Source organism: Ipomoea nil, unplaced genomic scaffold, assembly GCF_001879475.1.
Source record: "Ipomoea nil cultivar Tokyo-kokei standard unplaced genomic scaffold, Asagao_1.1 scaffold0579, whole genome shotgun sequence".
Lineage (NCBI taxonomy): Eukaryota > Viridiplantae > Streptophyta > Magnoliopsida > Solanales > Convolvulaceae > Ipomoea > Ipomoea nil.
This window is the reverse complement of record NW_017617007.1, coordinates 466,200-490,332: the sequence shown is the minus strand read 5'-3', so window position 1 is coordinate 490,332 and position 24,133 is coordinate 466,200. Positions and strand designations below refer to the sequence as shown.

Below are 24,133 nucleotides of genomic sequence, written 5' to 3'. Positions count from 1 at the left end.
GGATAGATACATACCTATTTTCTTTGCCACTGCTAACGATGCCCTCTGTTGGCTTCGTCATGTGAACCGTCGGCTATGGCTGCGGATGGTGATCACTCGGCTACACTAGTAAGTATTCGTTAGGGTAAGGAATTGGGTATAGAATCTAATTCATCAAGGAGGGAAGACTAGGGAGTCTCGTATGATTACGATATTCAGGAACAGCTAGCCATGGGATTTTTGGGGGATGTAGTGCATAATAAACACTCATTAAGATGGAAGCTGTAGGTTATGGATGCGGGTTTCTCGCAGTTACCATCAAGAGACTTGCACAACTGCCTGCGTTTTTACCTTCTTAACCCCAGTCAAATTAACTTTTATGTTACAGCGCATCTCTCTCAAATTTTTAATCTTTCATATTGTGCAATCGCAACTGTATATCTCTCTAATCCTAAGGTTCACAATTGTCCACAGACCTCATGTGGCAACTTGACCTCACTTGATATACACACACACACACACACACACACACACACACACACACACATATATATATATATATATATATATATATATATATATATATATATATATAATTCAATTCATGTGCGGTTGTGCGGTTAAATCTGAGTCATTGATCTTGCCTAAATCAACGTCCAGAATTAACAGTGATTAAAAAAACACACGGTTGCAATTTGGTCTTTTTTACATCTAGGTCAAATTTAAGGTGCGTAGTTTTTGTACTGTGTGGGCCGTGTGGCTTAAGGTGCGTCAAGTGTTGAAAATTTAAGTGCGTCGATCTAAAGTTTTAGGTGCGTGATTTTTTTTTTTAAGGTGCGTGGTTTTCGTTTTTAAGGTGCGTGGTTTGTGTGCTTAAGGTGCGTCAATTGTTGAAACTTAAGGTGCGTCAGTTATTGAAACTTAATGCGCGTCAGCCTAAAGCTTTAAGTGCGTTGTTTTCCTTCTTAAGGTGCGTGATTTGTATTTAAAAGTATATCGGTATTTTTTTCCACGTAAACCATGAAATTCATTCATAGTGAAAAATGAAAACAAGTGGATTTGCAAACACAACCAAGATTGGTCAGTGTTGGAACGACATCTAATATTGAACAAAAAACAGATACAAAAATGAGATAATTTGTAACAGCAACTCCCTAACCAAAGCATCAGGTGATGTAGTACAGTGGCCAGGCCTTTCCCAAGTGCCACTTGACAGAGAACCAAGTATTAACCTCTACACATTTCATACCTCTCATCATCGTGTCTGTAAGTGTACAAATTAGTACACGTTAGATTGGCTAATTTATTAGTTTATTTTATTAGTAAGTAATGCTAATTAGTATGAGTTGTAATTAGTATTATTGGACCAAGCTAAAATGTGTGGTGGAGATTTCTCTTTAATGAGTTGAACCAAGAGCAAGTCTGAAGATCTCAATTTAAGGAATATGTGGTTGAGAAGAATTCAAGTCACATGAAAGCTACAATCAAGGCGTGGGGAAATGGAATTTGCGTACAGTATATAATGAAGGGAAAACGAAAGAGGAAGTTGCCAATTCTGAAATTCTGATCTCCTACGCAATCTTCCTATATCACTGCCTTAATACTGATTATTTTATATTTGTGATTTAATTCTGTACTTCAAGTCAGTACCTGTGACAGCTGAAGCGCTACACCAAAGATGGTTATGGCATGCACGGTTCAGTCCTGAATAGGTGTTTTAGAAGAGTTGTAGTGGTAAAGGCTGTGAGCCGTTTGTAGTTACCTCTTGTAATTAATACTCTGTGGTGAACATCTAGTGGATTGGGCAGACGTGGGTTGCCCCGCAGACGTAGGAGAAGCGCTCCGAACTGCATAACAATTCTACTGTGTCTTTACTTTATTTATGCTTTCAATTTCGTTATTTATTCGTTGATTAAATTGATTTAATTAAATAACGAAATTGTCTCATAACTTAAAATCAAGTAGAATCCTTAGTGTTAAATTGATTTCAAGATATACGGGTATTTTCAGTGTCTTCTTCTTCCAGTAGAGCGTGAATCCTCATATCTTGCTCTCTTGGAAGAATCATATTCTCTATCTCTCTCATTCCGTCTACTGCCACTCTCCCCTTCATGCTCTCTTCAATGTTTTTCATGTTTTGCTGTAATAATCCCGGTCTGTATGTTGTTTTTCAGATTCAACCTTTGTACTGTAAGACTCTTCTTCTTTAGTAGATTTCATTTTTCTTGACTTAGCTTTTAGTTGCTCATCGAATTGGTTGGCATCAAGCTTCCTCTTGCCTCTGTGATGTCTGCTCTCGATTGGCGCAACTGTTCTAACTTCTTGAATGTGTCCAATCCAGAATCCACTTCTTTTTTCTTATCATCCTCTAGTGCATCACCTCTCTCCCTCCTGGTCATGGGTTCTCCTCTGCCACCAGAATCACTAACATGACCACTTCCACTCTTCTCATTGGACTTAATCTTATCCGTCTGCCCATGTTTACGATAATTACTCTTGTTATCTGAATTACTTTCATTGTTGCTCCTGATAAGATGATCACTGCTAGCATCACTGTCGGTTTCAGATTCAGGCAGTTTCCCCTTTTGAGCTTTGTATTTTTTCCTTTTATTAGATGCATCATTATCAGAACTACGTTTTTTATCAGATTTTCGGCGTTTCATTTGCGCATTGTCATCAGAGTTGTGTCTTTTTTTAGATTTTGGGCGTTTATCCTCATAATCAGACTCCGAGGAAGAACTAGAACTAGATTCAGAATCAGAATAGCTATGGTATTTTCTACTTGTAGCTTGTCTTGACTTCTTCTTAAGATCAATTTCGGAATCAGACTCTCTATGACCTTTCTTGCTCTTCTTTTTCTTCATCCTTTCAATGCTCTCCTTACCACTATCACTATCACTATGGTCTCCCTTCTTTTCTTTCATTTTGTTATGCTTAGGCTCATCTTTCCCTCTTCTTGCATCCTTCCCCCCATCATTTTTATGATTTTTTGCCCTATCATCTTCATCATCACTCAACACAGAGTCCAGATCAGACTGTTTCTTTTTATTCTCGTTTTCAGCTCCTATCCAAAGTGCTGCTTTCAATTTCTCCATCTGTTTTTCCTTCAAGGCAGCAATTTGGTGGGTTTGTGTTTCAGATGATGAAGCAGAAGGAGCAGTTGGCCCACCGGCAGCTCCAGACGCAGCGGCAGCCTCTAAGGTTTTCCGAGTCTCTTCTAACTTTTCAGCGATCTCCACATCGGTGTATCCCTGCTCGGAGAGCTTCTCCTCGAGGACGAGCAGCTTGAGTTGGATCTGACGTTTACGCTTGTTTCGCTTCTTCCAAAAGGAAGTTTCTTCCTACAACTCTCTCCTGTCGTTTCGCTTCCTCGCATTCACAATTGAGAAGAACATAACCAATCGTTCAAACTCTGTCTCTCATAGGCCCATAACGAGGAGTATAACTTGTGATCATATCACATGAATACTAAACCAGGTAAAGAAGACGGGTGGAGGACCCCTCGGCCCGCGATCCCAACCATTGCCATGCGGACGACATTTGTCCCAACCGTTCGAGGGCAGACTGGGAGGGTCCTGGTCGTCGTCTGGCCGGTCCACTTCTTTGGGCGCCCTCCTCCTCTAGGGCCCCTGTCCTAGTGTGGCGCCCTGCGTCCATCGCCGCACGGGTTGTGTCCTATTGTTGCTGAGTTTCCATCGTTCGTGGGGATTCCACTTCTATTTCTTGGGACCGCGGCGGGGGCACTTGGCCCTGCAATCCCGCCACGTACTGCCTGAGTTAGTGTCGTCGCCGCCTACTAGATGGCTTCGGCGGTCACCCCTGGAGGTTCATGATTTGGTTTGTTCCTCCATTATTGAGTTGTTCTCGGAGGTCCCCTCCACGGTTGTTGGTGATTTGGTCTCGAAGATCACCTGAGGCATTGCCGTTGTTCAAGTTGCAGGAACCGTTGGAGCTGCCGGATCCTGAGCGTGCCATTCTTTCAAGCTTGTTGTTGAAAGAGAAAGTTGTGTGTATTTGCCTGCTTGAGTATTGATCTCAGGCTCTCAATAAAAGCACCAATGACGGTAAGTATGTTACCGGAAATATAATATAAGAATAACGAATTGTATTGCTTCAGTATTTCAGTACAGAATATTCAGCGTGTCCCCCCTCTAGTTGAGGAGAGCTCTACTTATATCAAGTCCCTAACGGTAATGACATAATGAGACATAATGAGGAGCTGAGCCTTTATTTCTCTTTCTTCAATGGGCGTAGTAAATGACCCGTAGTAATGTTTCCCCCATTGGCATTCTGTCCGTTGGATTTCCACGTGGTGCCGAGTCAGGTGCTTGTTGACAACCCGGGTCGGGTGCTAGCCATTACTCTGTCAATAATGAATCTCCTATATTATCTTGAATTCATATATTTTGAATTACCTATTTAAATAAATAAATTCGACATTCATCAATTACCTATGTATGAACTTATCCTGCCTATATAATCTTGCATTGATATATTTCTAAATACTTATTTAAATATAAACAATGGACATTAGCTAATTCGTGCAAACTAGTTATTAAGGTAAAAATTAGTATGCACTTTAAAAATGTACATTTATCGCAGGGTGGGGCAGGGTAGATTTTGAAATGATAAGCTAGGTGGGGTGGTGAATATAGGCACTCCATTACTTCCCAAACCAGTCATATCTCTATTCGGAATATAAATAAAGTGAATGAGGAATAGAGATTATTTATCTACATATTTTTTTTAAAAATCATATTAGATCGAAATTAAATGCAAGCATATAAAATATAAAATCGTGTCATTATTAAAACTCCTAATTATCAAAAATAAAACATTAACCAAATATATAACATAATATCTTAAATAAATTCATAGGAAGCCCAAATGAAATCCATTTTATTATATATTAGACACAATTAATCTAATTCAAGTGATATATATCTCCCTGCACGTACTCTACTACTCCAAATTCTACTCTGTTTCGCCACGGCCACCGGGCAACCACTGCAATGGGGAAAGGATCCGCCCTCTCCGATGGAGTGGTGAAGAAGATAATCCTCTCCTACACCTACGTGGCTATCTGGATCTTCCTATCCTTCACTGTCATCGTCTATAACAAGTACATCCTCGACCGGAAACTCTACAACTGGCCTTTCCCCATCTCCCTCACCATGACCCACATGGCCTTATGCTCCTCCCTCGCCTTCTTCCTCGTCCGCGTCGCCGGATTCGTCGACCTCCATGCCGCCGCCCTCTCCCGCCGCGTCTACCTAACCTACATCATCCCCATCGGCGCCCTCTACTCCCTCTCCCTCTGGTTCTCCAACTCCGCCTACATCTACGTCTCTGTCTCCTTCATCCAAATGCTCAAAGCCCTCATACCCGTCGCCGTCTACACAATCAGAATTCTACTCAACAAGGACTCCAACAAGCCCTCCACCATGGTCAACATGGTCTCCGTATCTCGAGTATCAAACTAGTAATATAAATTTTTCTGAGCAAATACAAATTTTAGAGGAAATTTCAATTTTGGTCCTATGACTATAGGAGTCTTGTTAATTTCAGTTTTCGACTTTCGAAAGTGTCAATTTAGTACTTTGGCTATGCAATTTTTGTCAATTTTGGTCACTCCGGCCAAATTCTCGGTCGAATTTCGCCCAAAAATTTTAATAGGTAAAATAATGAGGGTATTTCAGTCATTTTACCCTTTTCCTTTCTTCTCTGACCTGCTGGCGACCTCGTACTTCCTCAGTTTTCCTTTCTTCAAGGCCACTTTGGTTTTAAAAGAGGCCTTGAGCCACTTCGCCTGTACTTTCAAAGCCGGGAGAACTCGCCGGAAACAATTGAAACATGGTAGACTCGCAGGAGAAGAAGAAAAGAGATGTGAAATGACTAAAATACCCTCATTATTTCAACTATTAAAATTTTCCGGCAAAATTTGGCCGACAATTTTACCAGAGTGACCAAAATTGACATAAATTGCATAGTCAAGGTACTAAATTGACACTTTTAAAAGTCGAGGACTGAAATTAACAAGACCTCTATAATCATAGAACCAAAATTGAAGTTTTCTCCAAATTTTAGTTCCACGAGTATTAACAAAAAAAATAATTTTGGTCTTACAGGTTTAATTCTTACCAATTTTAAATCTACGATTATTGTTTTAGTATCAATTTTTATCAACGACTATTGTTTTATTGTCAAAATTTATCACGCTGGTAACCCCTCCGCTTAAGACATGTCGAAATAAAAATTTTTAAGGCTATTTTCGTCCTTTTTAACTTAAAATCCCAATTTGAGCATGAATAAAGAGATTTAAGCCCTAAGATCGATCCCAATTCGCAACTGTCTTCCTCATCCTACCTTAATTTGAGGAGAAGAATTGCAAATTGAGATCGATCTTAGGGCTTAAATCGCTTTATTCATGTTCAAATCGGGATATTAATTTAAAAATGACAAAAATACCCTTAATAATTTCATATTTCGACATGTCTTAAATAAAGGGGTGACCGCGTAATGAGTTTTGACATTAAAATAATAGTAATTAGTATTAAAATAATAGTCGTGGATGAAAATTGATAGTATTAAACATGTTGACCAAAACTGTCATTTTAGTAATACTTGCGGGACCAAAATTGGTATTTGCTCAAATTTTTCTAATTTTATATTAACTAGTATTTGTCCCGTGCGATGCACGAATTAAAGATGAGTATCCATAAATAAATATATGCATGTGTATTTACTTTCAAAAAAATATGCATGTCTATTTTAAAAAATGAATGACTATTATTCACCATCACCATTTACTAAATAATATGGAGTAATAAAGAAGTTCCAAAAAAAAAAAAAAAAGGAAAAAATACAAACAATCTTGTATAGATACATAAAAATATAACTACCTACAAATTAAACAAATATTTTGGACCCATAAATAATTCATTCTTTAGGTCCAAATACAATAATAATAAACAAAAGCCCGACCCATGGTATAACCCTAAGCCTACATATTCGTTAATTCGAATAAGGATACCCATTATGAATATTTTAATTTTAATTATGTTGTTGAAATATAAGTTTGCAATAATATTATTTTTGAAGATTACAAAATTAATAATCATAATAAAAAAAATTTACCTATTAAATATATATATATATATATATATATATATATATATATATATATATATATATATATATATATATATATAACTTATAACGAAAATAAAAAAATATAACTACATATTAAAAATCAGTCCAACAAAAATTTTATTTAATAAACAAATGAGACTTAACAAAATTATTTTTCCCAAGCCCATTTTACTGTTACCCAAGCCCAACTAACACCCTAAACCCTAACAGGTTTATATAAGTTGAAAACGGTTCATCTTCCTCATATTCTTCCAATCAAAAAAATTCGTCAGCTTCTTCTCTGGTTTCATCTCTCTTTTATCCACCAATAGAATCTACTCATATTCCACCGCCTCTTGAAAAACGTCAAGATCCTCTACGGGGACGATATGTTTCTCACGTCTGTTCTTCTAAACAATTCAGTGGCTGAAAAATCCTTATCGACACTGGATGGATCGGAAAAAAATAGAGTTATACCACAAGATTTTTTGCAAGATTACGATGTTATTATAGAAGATAAATTCTTTTTATTCTGAATTTGTTAACCTCTACCTTGTAGTCTATTTTACTGCAATCGTTTTACCTTACCTTGTACTCTCTCTTACCGCAGATGATTTGGGTTTGTTCAGTCGTGTAGCTCCACATTTTTCCAATTAACAAAAAGAGTTTTTTTTCCAATCTGCAAGTATGCAGATAGATGGGAGAAGAAATTTTCTTTGTATACCTAAACTGTAAACATAATAAAAAGGATACATTTTGTACTTACCTTTGTTTTTTGGTAGATGTTTCATCTTTTTGCCACCTTCTTCATGATAAGGTATATTTAACTTTGAGATTGAAGTTGAGGTATTTATAGGATAGTTATATTTATTTTTAATTATTGTGGATACCAAAGAGTCTCATTGGACATCAATACTTATTTTCAATTATTGCAAATACCAACGAGTCCCACGGGTATTTATTCAATAAAGGGAAAATTGTAAAAAATGTCCCTCTATAATATGTCAATTATCAATGTCACCCCTGAATTATGAGTGATGTAAATGTTGCCCCTCAATTATCAAAATGATGCACATATAGCCCCTCCCGTAACGGACCTGTGGTTCTCCACCGCTGTCCATCGCTGGTACTTCGAATCGAGGGAGGGAAAAAACAACTAAATTACATATTTACTCCGACTTAACGGTGTCATACACTAATGGGGAACCACATGTCCGTTACGGGAGGGGCTATATGTGCACCGTTTTAATAATTGAGGGGCAACATTTACACCACTCATAATTCAAGAGTGACATTGATAATTGACATATTATAGAGGGGCATTTTTTACAATTTTCTCTTAATAAATGTAATCCAGTAACCAAAGAGCCTTTGTTTGTTATTGGCTATTTTTTTTCCGCCATTATTGGCTATTAGAAAAATGATGGCCATATATATATATATATATATATATATATATATATATATATACCATTATTGGCTATTAGAAAAATGATGGCCATATATATATATATATATATATATATATATATATATATATATATATATATATATATATATATACATACATACATACATACATACATGTATGTATGTATGTATGTATGTATATATATATATATATATATATATATATATATATATATGTATATATGTGCCAAATAGGAATGAATTTTGTCCGTCCACGTGTCCAGATCTAATGGATGTGAAACACTGATTTTTAAAAATAAGCGCGGTGGTATTTTTGTAAATAATTGAACATCGAAGTGTAAGTAACATGTATTACAAGTGCATGTAAAATGTATTATAGGTGCAAGTAAAAATTTATACTGAGCATCAATACTAAGTACACCTATAGTTATAAGTAGTTGCACCTATAGTTCTAAGTAGTTGCACATTTAGTTATAAGTAGTTGCACCTAGGTGCATGAATGTTTACGGGTGGTTTTTATGGGTATTACTACCCGTTGGACTCAGATCAATGAATGTTAACAAGGCAAATTACATGCACTTATAGGTGAAAGTAGGTGCACCTATAGTTATAAATAGTTGCACCTATAGTTATAAGTAGGTGCACCCATGTGGGAAGTGAATGTTAACAAGACAAAATTACATGCACTTATAGATGAAAGTAGGTGCACTTGTAAGTGATTTTACTTGCACTTCGATGTTCAATTATTTACGAAAATGCCACCGCATTTGTTTAAGCTATTAGATATGGACACGTGTCGCGTGCTGATTCGTTCGCATATTCCTTCCTGGACAGTTATTCGCACCTAAGTACATCCATATATATATATATATATATATATATATATATATATATATATATATATATATATATATATATATATATTTAAATGTAAAATTTTCAAACATGATGTGGTATCTAATAACACAATGCTTTATAATATATGCTAATAGTATCACAGGATATTCAATATAACATCCAATTTCAATTCATATTTCTAAAGAAAAATACATCTCAAAATGAATATTCATGATTAATGTTTGATTTTATCATTTTAAAATAAAAACATGATCAACAGTAATGTTACATAAATTTTAATTTATGCCATGCATCGCACATGGGCAAATGGAGAATCAATAAGTACAACTAAAAATGTTATTTATTGGAAAGTTTTCAATCATTTGTAAAAAAATTGTTATTACTAAATGCTTAATCATTAATTAATTTGTAATAGTTGCAAGTTTAAATTGTTTTCATTAATATAATTAACAATTTAAGATATATTATTGTCTTATTATGTTTTATTTATTGAATCAAGTTCGCAGTCCTACAAGTTATTCTAATATAAAAATAATTGATGGTGTACATTACAATATTTTTAGAGATGTGTGTTACGTTAGAGTGTTAGTTAATGATGACAGAGAATATGTTGATGCAATAGAATAAGCAAGTCAATAGATGGTAGAATGTAATTTGAGGAGAACTCAATTACATAATGATAGATTATTTGGGAAGCTGTGTGGAACCATCTGTTTGAGGATGCACAATTCAAGCTTCAACAACAATTGTGAATCTCATATATAAAAAGATTGCATTTGATGTTAATATAGAAAATAATTAGGAGGAACAAAGGTCTTAATTCTCCAAAATATCACTAACACCGTCAGATCCAAGATTGCATTTCAAATTTCAAATAAAGTAATTTTCTTTGATGCTATCTTATATGCCATGACAATAAACAAAAGCCAAGGACAAACACTCTCAGAAGTGGGATTGTTTCAAGAGTTAGTAACACAAGGGGCTCAAAAATTTTGATTTGTGGCAAAAATGTAACATGTCTAAGTACGACTAAAAATGTTGTGTACAAATAAGTATTCCACAACGTGTAATAAAATTTAAAAGTTTATCATTTTAAATTTATTAGGTTTTCAAACTGTATATTTTCCATCTGATTATATTACACTGTATATTCTATATACGGTATATATATTATACTATACATATACTTGTGCATCGCACGGGTGCAACTACTAGTATATTCAAAATTGACGGAAATATATTTAGTTTAAAACAAAAATTTAATAATAAAAACTAATTATCCCCTCTATATTAGTGTTAGTAGCAAATACACCTCTTTAATTTCATATACTTTGCTTGTACAGTAGTTAACGCCACATTGCAATGTCAGGATGCTGGTTGGACTCGTCCTTCCAAACCTCTTTAGTTATTAGATATTCGTTACGTTAGGCATAGAAGCCCTTGTACTCTTGGAGTATAAATATTAGACCCTCTAATAGACAGGGGACGAGTACCAATATTAGACCCTCTGATAGACAGAGGACACACTAAAACTTGTACTCAGACTCTGAAGCAATACAGTTCTGTTTACTCACAAACATACCCGGTAAATTAGAGATATTACACAATAACATGAATGATTTTGACCATAGTTCTACATTTTTGGCTTGCGAAAACTAACACCGTACCCAGCAGTTACCGATATTGTTGGTTTTAATGATTTACCCAACATAAAACTCAAAGCACAAAATACTGCAGATAAACAGTGAATTGAATCGTGGATTAATTTAATGTGTATTTGATTCCAAGAATATAGAGTTTGGATTGTTCAGGGAATCATCAGAAACGATCAGGCGTGACATTAGGCGGCGTAGCAGCCGGAGCGACGCGTTTCCCCCGCTCAGAGCGGCTGTTCTCGGCGAATTTGAGGCTGTTTTGGTGCATACCTTTCTGCTTTTCCTCCTCGTTCCATTCAGAACAATAATAATGCTCTTCGGTTCCTCTCACAGCATCCTTTGACGCAGGGAAAAACATGCCTCCCCATTGCGGGAAGTGGACCAGAGTCACCGGAAGAGTGCACGCCATGATCATTATCCCCATGTACGACAGCCCCGACGCCGTCGAGAACTTTGAGGTCGAGAAGAATATTAGCTGCGTCAATCCGGACCCGAAGTTGCCTCCGGCCCCGGTCAGCCCCGAGATGATCCCCAACGACCGCCGGGAAATGAAGGGTGTGATGCCGAAAGTGGCCCCGCAGGCCGCCTGAGCTCCGATGGAGAAGATGATCATCCATGTCACGGCTAAGGGAAGCGTATTCGCCCGCCCCAGAAGGAAGCAGAAAAGTCCTCCCATCGTTTGCAAGATCCATAAGGTCCATAGCCTCCCCCTCATTCCGAAGAACTTCGCGGCGTAGTCCGACGCAAATCCTCCGAATGGCCGCGCCACCAGATTCGCCATTCCAAAGGTCGCCGCAATTATCCCAGCGGTGTGGAGCTTTAGATCAAACCTGGAAACACAAAATTTAAATTAACCATACAAAACCCTAACATACTAAAAATTACAAGTAGGTAAACTAATAAGAATGTCAATAAATTACTTTAATATAATTCAGAGTTGAAAACTTATAATTACCAAGTCAAATTGTCTCTACATAATTAACATAATTTTAACAAAATCTGAATTAGTCTTATTAGATACTAAATGTTACACTAAAAACATCTATACCCGCTGCTGGAAATTATGAAATTTCCAATCAGATGAAACTGATCTTAAATTAAGTCGAAAAGTCGAAAGCTTCTTCCGACCACTTTTGGTATCCGAAAAAACTTTTTTTGCTATTTCCGACCACTTTTGCTTAAATCACTTTCAGGTGGTCGGAAATTCCATAATTTTCAGCAGTGACCTACAAAAAAATATATATATAAAAAGTAAAACATAAAATAAATTAAAGAAAGCAACTAACCTGTCAAAGAAATACTCAGCAATGACATTATCAGTTGACAATTCAACACCCATAGAATATCCATAGAGGAGGGCAAAGATCCAGGTTCTATAGTTTGTGATAGCGTACCAAAACACCTTTGAAAATTTGTCTTTGTTAACGTTACCTTTCTTTTGTAACGATCCTAAGTTGCCGTCGGGCAAGTCTTGGCCGAGGGTGAGGACCAGAATTCCCATCACGACGTGAAGCCAACCCGGAATGAAGAAAGCGATCCTCCAGGCGCTGAACGGAGTTGCCCCGGCTTTCCGGATTATGTCGTAAAGAACCGGCATTAGAAGCTGGGTGGCGCCGCCTCCCATATTCCCCCATCCCGCGGCGGTCCCGTTGGCAAGCCCTATGATTTTGCTGTTGAACATGGTGCTCATCCAGTACTGGCAGGAGACGAAGGTGGCGAGTGAGAATCCGATCATGAACCGGACCGCCACGTAGCCGCCGGCGGAGGACACGAACGACATGCAAAACACGGTGGGGGCGGTTAACATGATGAGAAAAGCGCAGCCGTAACGCGGGCCCAGGAGATCACACACCGCGCCCATCACCAGCCTGGAGAGAATACTCCCGGAGACGGAGGCCACTCCGGCGTTCCCAATGTCGGACTTAACCAGATTAAGGTTGTCGCGGATGATGGGAACAAGCGGAGCGGCGGCGAACGTGGACACGAAACAGGTGAAAAATGAGATCCATGAGAGGTGGAAAGTTCTCATGTGGGGATTAGCCAAGGAGAAGAGCTTGAACACTTTGGCTTTGTGCTCTGAATCCACCGGCAGGGCAAATTTCGCCGTCGTATCAGTTGGCACAATCGGGGAGGCCACGGCGAAAGCCAGAACCGGCTCTCTGCCGGTCACTCCATGCATGGAGCTTCCAGGAGAACCTTCTATATCCGCCATTAATGTCTCTTCGAATTGAAATTAGTACTATTTAAGGATACTTAAAAGTCTGCTGAATCTTGGGAAACAATGACCGTTTATATAGGGATTAAGCGTTGACATTATATTGCGAACGTCACTATATAGCCTATGGAGATTCCAGTGGCTAAAAGACAACATTAAAAAACATATATATTGATCCACTTGAGGATTCCATATTCGCCACATCTCACCTCATTAGTCATCGCCAACTGGATTGGGCTTCTGAATATCCCAAGAATCAACTACATTGTAATTGGTTCTTATCTTTGTTTAATTAGATATTTGTATACATTTACATTGAATTAAAAATTACGCAGCAGTCTAGGGTAACTCGCAACCTATTAAGTACTTCCAAACTAAGCTTTTCCTTTTTAAGCATTCAAAAAAAAAAAAAAAAAAAAGCTTTTCCTTTTTAAGTTCCGTTTAGAAACCCGAAAAATGACTTCTAGAAAATGTTTTCCAGAAAATGTGTCATTTTTTAGAAAATATTCTGAGTCCGTTTACTAACAGAAAACTGTTTTCTGTTTTCCATTTTCTGTTTTCATCGCACGATTCTGCTTTATTATATATAAAGATTCTGCTTCTACTACTATTTATTATTCTATTCTTGCCCTTTCAATCGGCGTTGCAGTGGCCCCGTACGGCGAGGCAAAAAATGACTCCTGGGGAGTGTTTTTGCAATTAATGGCGGTGGGTTTCGATCCCGAGTCCACCCGGCTGGTTATGATACAGATCTTGCTAACCTCCAAGGGGATAAGCTTAAACCCCATAAAATCCTTGTACTATGTCGCTCCCAGCTGCTTCGTTTTCCTGTGTATCCCTTGGGTTCTGGTCGAATTGCCGCTTCTCCGAGAGAGCTCCGGCGGCTTCCGGTTCGATTTTTTGGTTTTCGACACCAATTCCCTCTGCGCCTTTGCGCTCAACTTGGCTGTTTTCTTGCTGGTGGGCAAGACTTCGGCCCTGACCATAAATGTGGGTGGAGTGGTTAAAGATTGGCTCTTCATTGCGTTTTCTTGGTCTGTGATTAAGGATAGTGTCACCCCTGTTAACTTGCTTGGCTATGGGGTGGCGTTCTGGGGGGTTGGGTACTATAATCACTCCAAATTGCAGGCGTTGAAGCCTGAATGCCAAGGAAGCCCAGAAGAAGGCTCAAAGGGCGATGATGAGAGTGGGAGAAATTTGAGTGACAAAGAATTTTAATTTATTTGAGTACTATTAGATGTTTGACTTGATTAAAAGCCTTAATTAATTAAGTTTTTGTAATAATTTATTGTTCCAAAATGCTAAAATTCAAAAAATTGTAAGTAACTTTTTCGATCAATTTTTTGAAAAAAATGATTTTGCATGTAATAAGCTAACAGCTAATTGGGAACGATAATCACCTATCTACCTAGGGTTTCTAGGGTTTCGGTCGGTTCTCTGGACAATCTCTCTGGTAACTCCCGGCGATCACGTACGAACTGAACGGACCAAGCGCACGGAAGGCTACAGTGAGCGGACGGAATACTACTATGTGAAATCTCTGAATGTCTGGTCGCATGGCTTCGTCGACATCTGACGCTACGGCGGTGGCAGGTATCACGGCCAGGTGAGCCAACCTCGTCTTGGAGGAGGAGGAGGCAGCGTTCGTGCCCCAGGAGGAGGAGAACGGCGGTGGGCAGGACGACGCGGTGTAGGAGGAGTCGTGGGGGAGTGGTAGGTCGTTTCGTGACGAGGAAGCTTGTTAAGCTTGAATTTATGAGTCAGGTTATGGCATCCGTCTGGCAACCGGTAAGTAGGGGACAGGCTTCTGAGATACAACCGGGGCTGTTTCTATTCATTTTTCATCATATAACGGATGTGCACCGGGTCCTTGATGAGGGGCCACGGTCGTTTGATAATAGTACTTTTGTGTGCAAACAAGTTCCTGATGGTATTCTGCCCGTGAATGTTAAGCTTGATACGGTTGATATGTGGGTACAAATCCATGACTTGCCAACAGGGTATACATCTGAGTTGGTTCAAGAGCAGATTGGAAACTACCTGGGGGTGCTTGTGAAAAGGGATGATCGGTTTCAGAATGCGCCATGGAAAATGTTCTATTGAATTAGGGATACACTGTCAGTGGATAAACCTTTGAAACGCCGAATGAAATTCATAAAGCGTGATAAGACGACCTGTTGGGTTTATTTCAAGTATGAGTGGCTACATACATATTGTTTTTTCTGTGGGATGCTTGGGCATGCCTACAAGTTTTGTCGTGGTGCGAGGGACTCGGTGGTGCCGGTGGAGGATTATCCGTATGGGCCGGAGCTACGAGCGGGTGGAACCCGGGGACTGCGGCCAGTTGGCGGCAGCTGGTTGCTACCGCTGGCTACGGCAATATGTAGTACTGCTCGGGCGAGGGGTGTTACCGTGGGGCGGCAAACGGCGGAAGGGAGGCCGGCGGGTATGGATGGTACTGACGATGAGGTTGCCGTGGTACCCGTGTCCAAGCGTCGGCGAGAAGGTCTGGGAAACGGAGGTGTGCGGCATGGGTTGGATGGGGATGATATTGTGATGATAGATTTTTCAAAAAACTTACCGCAGGCGAGCACTGGTTCCCAGGCCCGCCCGACCCAATGAGTACTCTAAGTTGGAACTGCCGTGGTTTGGGCAATCCACGGACAGTTCGGGAGATTGTGGACATGGTGTCCCATAAGAAGCCAGATTTTGTATTTTTAATGGAAACTATGGTTGGACAGGATCACGCAGAACGCCTACGTATCAAGCTTGGTTTCGAGGGGTTATTTTATGTTGACAACACGAGCTATGGTGGTGGTTTAGCGTTGCTTTAGAAGAAAAACAATACTGCTACACTTCTGAGCTACTCTAAAAACCATGTGGATGTGGAGGTACGAATGGGTAATGATAAGGTATGGCGAATGATAGGTTTTTATGGTTTCCCAGAACGACATAGAAGAAGGGAATCATGGGAAATACTAGGAACGCTAGGCAGGAGATCCTCACTTCCTTGGGTTGTAATAGGGGATTTCAATGACCTCCTATATCAACACGAGAAAAAAAGGGGGGGGGGGGGGGGGGGGGGAACCCGCACCCAGATAGTCTCCTGCGCAGTTTTGGGGAGGCAGTGGAAGGGTGTGGTTTGGCGCAGATGGCTATGCGAGGTCATCAGTTTACATGGGAAAAGAGTAAGGGCACTAGTAATTGGATTGACGAAAGGTTGGATAAGGTTTTGACAGCAGCATCGTGGGGGGATGTTAATCACCATGCGGAGGTACAGAATATTCTGACTCGTAAATCGGATCACTCGGCTTTATTCCTCAACATCAATGCACCATGCATGCAAAGGGGAAGGAGTCTGAGGGGTTTCAGATTTGAGATGGCCTGGTTGTTGGATGAGGGGTGTAGGGAGGTGGTTGAGACGGCTTGGCCGAATAGTCGGACTGAGGGTTTGCTGAATTGTCAGCAAAATTGTGGACACAGTCTGATGCGGTGGGGTGGCGACCATTTTCACAGGTTAGGGGACCGTATTAAGCGGTTGCGAACGAGTCAGGAAGCTATTAGACACATGCGTGATCCAGATGCGATAGCTGAGTTTCATATTTTTTGGAGGCAGCGTGCAAAGCAGCACTGGCTACGTGGGGCTGATGCCAATACGAAATTTTATCACAGGTATGCCTCTGCCCGTAAGAAAAAGAATTATGTTGCCAAATTAAAGAATGATGTTGGGGAGTGGGTTGAAGGGGAGAATATGAATTTGATTGTTTTGGATTATTTTGAAAAAATATTTGCCTATAGTAATTCTGTATGCAGTGATCCGTTATTTGATGATTTTACTCCACGGGTTTTCCCGACCCATAATATTGGTTTAATGCGCCCTTTTAATATTGAGGAGGTTAAAGCAGCTGTATTTTCTATGTTTCCCGATAAGGCCCCGGGGCCAGATGGTATGAATCTAGGATTCTACCAGCATTTTTGGGATGTAGTTGGGCAGGATGTGTCTGTGTTCATTGTAAATTCCCTCAACTCAGGGGTCTTCCCACATGGATTGAATGATACAAATGTGGTTCTAATTCCTAAGAAAAATGTACCTGAGACGGTGGGGGATATGAGACCGATTGCTTTGAGTAATGTGCTTTACAGAATTATGGCTAAGATGATAGCAAACCGGATGAGGAAGACAACTGCGTATTGGGATTGATCTTAGGGCTTAAATCTCTTTATTCATGCTCAAATTGGGATCTTAAGTTAAAAAGGACGAAAATACCCTTAAAATTTTCGATTTCGGCATGTCTTAACGGAAGGGTTATCAGCGTGATGAATTTTGACACTAAAACAATAGTCGTAGATAAAATTTGATACTAAAACAATCGTTGTGGATGAAAATTGGTAGGAATTGAACATGTGAGACCAAAATTATTTTTTTGTTAATACTCGTGGAACTAAAATTTGTATTTGGTCAGAAAAATTTATATTACTAGTTTGATACCTGAGATGGAGACCATGTTGACCATGGTGGAGGGTTTGTAGGAGTCCTTGTTGAGTAGAATTCCGATTGTGTAGACGGCGATGGGCATGAGGGCTTTGAGCATCTGGATGAAGGAGACGGAGAGGTAGATGTAGGCGGAGTTGGAGAACCATATGGAGAGGGAGTAGAGGGCGCCGATGGGGATGATGCAGGTTAGGTAGACGCGGCGAGAGAGGGTGGCGGCAGGGAGGTGGACGACTCCGGCGACGCGAACGAGGAAGAAGGCAAGGGAGGAGCAGAAGGCCATGTGGATCATGGTGAGGGAGATGGGGAATGGCCAGTTGTAGAGTTTCCGGTCGAGGATGTACTTGTTGTAGACAATGACGGTGAAGGATAGGAAGATCCAGATAGCCACGTAGGTGTAGGAGAGGATTATCTTCTTCACCACTCCGTCAGAGAGGGCGGCTCCTTTCCCCATTGCGGTGGTTGTCCGGTGGCGGAACAGAGTAGAATTTGGAGTAGTGCAGTACGTGCCCAAGGGAGATTTTTTTTTTTTTTTTTGAAAAATATATGGTGCTCCATTAAAAATAGGCCGAAATAATATCAGGTGGGAGTAAATCCCAGTACATAGGAACGAACTGTTGATAAGCCGTAGTAGCTGAAGCATGAGCTAGATAATTGTCTAATCTAGGACAAAAACAAAACGAACAAGACTGAAACAAAGATGCAATACGTCTGCAACTGTCAATGGCATAGCCTAGGTACGTGCACAACCCAACAGTTGGTGTAGTAAGATAGCGGTGCAGTGTCAAACAATCTGTGTATATCTCAACATTCTGTTCTCCCCGATCCTTCAACCACAATAGAGCTTCTTTACATGCCAGCGCCTCAGCCATAAGTGGTGAGGAGCAATTCCGGAGTGGTGCGGTGTACGCCGAGACATAACCCCCATCCGTGTCGAGTAGGACTGCCCCAACCGCAGCACGGCTTGTTTCTTGCATAAAACCCCCATCCACTCGACAAATTCTCCTCGGCAGTCCATGTGACGGTTCGGCAGCATAGGCTTCGGTGCCATGCAGTTTGGCATCCTCCTGCAGCAGGGCCGGCTCGGGTAGCAGCTGGGCAGCACGGGTCATGGGCAGTGGATGTGCCCGTGTCCACGCTAGCTTGGCGGCAGCGGCGGCTCTTAGCACAGTCTCAGGGCGTGGTAACGTCGCCTCCCAAACCGCCCGGTTCCTTGCTCACCATATATTGTAAAGAATTGCTGCTGCATATAACATCCCATCAGAGTCTAGAATTTTTAGAAGTTCACCAAACCAAACATGAAAAACATTTGTGACTATATTGGGGATTGTAAGGTTGGATTTGTCCCAAATGTTTTTTGCAAGATCACACAACACTAAGGCATGCATTGTGTTCTCATGAAATATTCCACACATGGCACATCGTGGGTCCACATCCACCCTCTTCATAAGAAAGTTTGTAGTGGTAGGCAATATATCACTAATAGCTCTCCAGAGAAAAATTCTCCATTTTGGTGGGATTTTGAGTTTCCATAAGGGTAGCCATTTAGTAAATGTCTCATTATTTTCTTGATAGTCCCCAACTACTAGTCCTATATCCACTTTTAACAGAGTACACACCTCTTGGGTCCCCATGCCAGTACCAGGCATCATCATAATCCGAGGAGATGGGTATTCTCATAATATTTGCCACATCATCAGGTTGAAATAAATCTGTTAAGATTGAGGGATCCCAAGTAGCCATATGTTGATCAATCAACCCTGCCACTCTGGCTTCCTGCAATTGTACTGGCATTTCCGTTTGTATCATAGGGTCATTCTCATCCAGTAACCAGGGGTGGGTCCATATAAATGTAGTCTCCCCGTTACCAATTCTGCGCCTGACCCCACCACAAACTATACTCTTTGCTGCCATGATGCTTCGCCAGCAGAAGCTGGGATTATTTCCCATTTGTGCATCAAAGAACGTTCCTTTCGGAAAATAACGAGCCTTATACACCCGTGCCACTAGAGATTCAGGTTTAGTCAACATTCGCCATGCCTGTTTTCCCAGCATTGCTAAGTTAAACGCACGCAGATCCTTAAACCCCAAACCCCCATACTTCTTAGGGACACACAACTTGTCCCATGCCTTCCAATGTATTCGCCTGTCAGTTCCAGAATCCCAGCAATACCGATTCATAGTTCTTTCCACCGCCGTACACACTGATATGGGTAGCAAGAAAACACTCATTGAGAACGTGGGCATAGATTGTGCCACAGTTTTCAATAAAATCTCCTTACCTGCCTGCGACAACAGTTTCTTATTCCATGAGCCAATCCTTTGCCTGATTTTATCCTCAACATATGCAAAAACTGCTTTCTTGTGTCGTCCAACAAAGGAGGGGAGTCCCAAATACTTGCCAAAATTCGGGGCCTGCGTCACTCCTAGAATCTGAGCCACATTGTTCCTGTCAACACTACTTGTATTTCTACTATAGCATATGCTTGACTTGTGATAATTAACCGCCTGCCCAGATAGATCCTCATACACAGATAAGCACCTTTTAATTTCATTTGCTTCCTCCACATTGGCCTTAAAAAACAGAAGACTATCATTCGCAAAGAATAAATGGGAAACTGGGGGGGCACCCCTCGCTACCCTGCATCCATGTATTGCTCCCACATTATGTGCCTGCTGTAACAATAGGGACAATCCTTCTGCACAAATAATAAATAGATATGGGGACAAAGGATCCCCTTGCCTTAATCCACGAGTGGGTATAATAGGATCACACCTTGAGCTATTCACCTGAATATTGTATGAAACTGATGTTACACACTTCATAATCAATTCCACCCAGCCACCATGAAAGCCCAAAGCCAGCATCATTTTGCGAAGGAATGACCATTCTACACGATCATATGCCTTTGCCATGTCCAATTTGAGAGCACTCCATCCCCCCACTCCACACTGTTTCCTGTTCAAAAAATGCCCCACTTCCGCACCTAAAAGTATATTATCCGTAATCAGCCTATCCGGGATAAAAGCACTTTGTGACTCAGATATTACATCCTCCATTAACGGCTTCATTCTGTTAGCCAGCATTTTTGCCATAATTTTATAAACCACATTACTGAGAGCTATAGGGCGCAAGTCAGTCACATATTCCGGGGTGTTCTTCTTAGGGATCAATACAACATCGATTTCAGTCAAACCAGGCGAGAAATCACAGGATTCAACACAATTTATTATAAAGCTCGCCACATCCCCCCCTACCACATCCCAAAAGTGCTGATAGAAACCCGGATTCATTCCATCCGGGCCCGGTGCCTTATTCGGGAACATTGCAAACAGTGCACTCTTAACCTCATCCAACTCAAAAAGCCGTAGCAGAGACTCATTCTGTGCCTGCGTGACTCGCGGAGCAATCCCCTCAAAAAACCCCTCCCCAGTTCTCGGGGTTCCAGCACAGAAAATACGTTTATAATATTGTAAAATAACATTTTTCATAGGCTCCCCCTCCACCCAATCCCCATCATCATTCATCAATCTAGAAATAGTATTCTTCTTTTTTCGGTGAGAGGCATACCTGTGAAAAAACTTCGTATTAGAGTCCGCCTCCTTCAGCCAGTGTTGCTTGGCCCTCTGTCTCCAATAGGCATCCTCCTGAGCTTCAGTACAACTTAGCAGTTGTTCTAGGCGCTGAAACTCTGCGAGCGAGGCCGGGTCGGTGCGTCCCCTGAGTCGCTGATGTTCTCTTGTCAGCTCACTAATTCATTTTCCATACTTGTGGTACCGATCTCCACCCCGACGTGTTAACCGATTCCCACAGTACTGAATACAGCTTTGTAAACCCTGCCCCCTCCCCTCTTGCCAAGACTGCTCTACCACATTCCTGCACCCCTCATCATGCAACCATGCCATCTCAAAACAGAATCCCCTCCTACCAGGTCCCATTCTCCCAACAGACTCATGGATCCCCAGAAAGAGAGCCGAATGATCAGATTTCCGGGTTCTCAGATTCATCACCTTGGCCCCTATCACTATACCCCGCCACTCATTTGTTACCAGTACCTTATCGAGCTTCTCCTCCATCCAGTTTTCAGTCCCCTTCCCCTTCTCCCATGTGTACGGATATCCATTCATAGGCAACTGAGCAAGCCCACAGTCCTCAATAGCCTCCCCAAAACCACGTAGAAGGCTATTCGATTGCGGATTCCCCCCTCTCTTCTCATTCTGATATAGTAAATCATTAAAATCTCCAATGACAACCCATGGGAGGTTTAACCGACCCGATAAAGTTCTCAAGAGATCCCATGACTCAGTGCGCTTTGTTCGTTCAGGGTAACCATAATAGCCTGTCATTCGCCATTCCGGAAAGCCAGCAATAGTTACCACAACATCAACATAGTTCGTTAAGTAACTTAGTAGCCGGGCCGTACTATTCCTTTTCCACAATAACGCTATACCACCGCTTAAACCATCACTATCAACATAGAAAAGCCCCTCATAACCAATCTTAACTCGAAAACGCTCTGCATGATCACGTGCAACTTTAGTCTCCATCAGAAATACAAAGTCGGGTTGCTTACGGGACACCATGTCCACAAGTTCCCGAACTGTCCGTGGATTACCCAAGCCACGGCAGTTCCAGCTGAGGGTACTCATTGATCCGGGCGGGTCTGGGAACCAGAACCCGCCAGCTGCAAGTTTTTTGAAAGCTCGGCCATAACAACATCCTCTCCTTCATACCACCGTCCCCCACCCTCCACATCCTCCCGGCGGCGCTTGGCCACCGCTACAACATCCGCCTCTACGGCCTCTACGGACCGGTTATCAACCACCGTAGACTGCCCCGCAGCCACGTGGTCAGTCTGCTGTTTCCACCCCACGGCGTGCCTTCCTGACGGTAGGAGCCAGCTACCGCCCACCGGCCTAGGACCACGACTCCCCCCCGCCCGCAATTCCGGGCCGATCAAGTATTCCCCAACCGAGATTTTTGAGTCCCTGGCTCCCCGGCAAAACTGATACGAGTGTCCAAGCATCCCACAAAAATAGCAATACGTATGTAGGCGCTCATACTTGAATGTGACCCAGCAGCTTATCTTATCCCGTTTAATAAAATTCATCCGTCTTTTCAAGGACTTATCAACAGACAACGAAACCCTAATACGATGAAACACCTTCCACGGTACATTGTCGAAGCGGTCATCACTCTTAACAAACTTGCCCAAGAAATTTCCAATCTGTTCCAAGATCCGAGAGGACGAGTATCCCTTCGGCACTCCGTGCAATTGGACCCATAGATCCACCGTATCCAATACTACATCAACCGGCATGACTCCGTCAGGGACTTGCTTGCATACCAGTGTGCTATTATCAAAGGACCAGGGCCCCTCATTCAGAACACGTTCCATGTCCGTTACATGATGGAAAACAAACAGGAAACGGCAAGGTTCTATCTCCGTTGCCTCAACCCCACTGACCGGCTGCCAAACCGATGCCAAGACCTGACTCATAAATTCCAACCTGACTAGCTTCCGTGTCAAGAATCTCCCCACAACCCCCCAGCTCTCCTCCACATCCCCGCCCTCCCCCTCGGCCTCCGGCTCTTCAATCGGCAAGAAGGCCGTTGCCTCCTCCTCCAAAACGATGTACGCCCATCGGGCCGTTAGGGCTGCCACTGCAGGTTCCTCCGTTGTTGATGCCATCCGCATGCAAGCAGACGTCCAGCGCTGATCGTAGGTACGGATTCTACCGTAGAAAGAAGTCGATGAATCGACCGGAAAGAAAACCTAGAAAACCCTAGGTAGAGAGCGTTGGTTGAGATCGTTAATTTCAATAAGAAAGGTCTTAGGTTCGAACCTCATGCCCAAGGGAGATATATATCACTTGAATTAGATTAATTGTGCCTAATATATACTAAAATGGATTTCATTTGGGCTTCCTATGAATTTATTTAAGATATTATGTTTTATATTTGGTTAATGTTTTATTTTTGATAATTAGGAGTTTTAATAATGACGCGATCTTATATTTTATATGCTTGCATTTAATTTCGATCTACTCTGATTTTTTAAAAAAATATTTAGATAAATAATCTCTATTCCTCATTCACTTTATTTATATTCCAAATAGAGATATGTGTGGTATGGGAAGCAATGGAGTGCCTATATTCACCACCCCACCTATCTTATCATTTCAAAATGAGTTCTACTACATAGACTCCCAAAATTCTACTCCCTCATCTATACTCCCTGAGGTGGCAAATCAGGATTGGTTATTTTTATCTTGTGGGTCCACAGAAAAGTGTCTACATCAAGAGCATGTGAGAGGGAGTACAATTTGGGAGTTTAAAATGGAAGTACACCAAGTATTTTCCTTTCAAAA

General features: G+C 41.2%; 3 protein-coding genes across 3 annotated transcripts; 1 reads left to right on the top strand and 2 right to left on the bottom strand.

The window, feature by feature from the left end:
• Window positions 1-2,216: 2,216 nt before the first annotated feature.
• Window positions 2,217-3,899, bottom strand: LOC109174254 (clumping factor B-like). The gene is made up of 2 exons (XM_019323498.1): window positions 3,891-3,899; window positions 2,217-3,296 (listed from the first exon to the last, which is right to left on the bottom strand). Exons 1-2 carry the CDS (start codon window positions 3,897-3,899, stop codon window positions 2,217-2,219), a joined length of 1,089 nt encoding a protein of 362 aa, XP_019179043.1.
• A 1,092-nt stretch (window positions 3,900-4,991) lies between these two features.
• LOC109174253 (probable sugar phosphate/phosphate translocator At2g25520) lies at window positions 4,992-23,482 on the top strand. Its single transcript, XM_019323497.1, has 3 exons — window positions 4,992-5,435; window positions 13,894-14,482; window positions 23,346-23,482. The coding sequence occupies exons 1-3, from the start codon at window positions 4,992-4,994 to the stop codon at window positions 23,480-23,482; spliced, it is 1,170 nt and encodes a 389-aa protein (XP_019179042.1).
• Window positions 11,048-13,296, bottom strand: LOC109174290 (high affinity nitrate transporter 2.4-like). Its single transcript, XM_019323537.1, has 2 exons — window positions 12,341-13,296; window positions 11,048-11,884 (listed from the first exon to the last, which is right to left on the bottom strand). The coding sequence occupies exons 1-2, from the start codon at window positions 13,264-13,266 to the stop codon at window positions 11,218-11,220; spliced, it is 1,593 nt and encodes a 530-aa protein (XP_019179082.1). The 5' UTR covers window positions 13,267-13,296; the 3' UTR covers window positions 11,048-11,217.
• Window positions 23,483-24,133: the final 651 nt, after the last annotated feature.

What these genes read in the sequence shown, in the direction of transcription:
- LOC109174253 (XM_019323497.1), top strand. Translation starts at nt 4,992, where the DNA reads ATGGGGAAAGGATCCGCCCTCTCCGATGGAGTGGTGAAGAAGATAATC. An exon ending in CCTCCACCATGGTCAACATG is followed by an intron (nt 5,436 to 13,893) that starts GTCTCCGTATCT and finishes TATTATTCTATT; the next exon opens with CTTGCCCTTTCAATCGGCGT. An exon ending in AAATTTGAGTGACAAAGAAT is followed by an intron (nt 14,483 to 23,345) that starts TTTAATTTATTT and finishes CCTCCCCCTCGG; the next exon opens with CCTCCGGCTCTTCAATCGGC.
- LOC109174290 (XM_019323537.1), bottom strand. Translation starts at nt 13,266, where the DNA reads ATGGCGGATATAGAAGGTTCTCCTGGAAGCTCCATGCATGGAGTGACC. An exon ending in GCTGAGTATTTCTTTGACAG is followed by an intron (nt 11,885 to 12,340) that starts GTTAGTTGCTTT and finishes TTGTGTTTCCAG; the next exon opens with GTTTGATCTAAAGCTCCACA.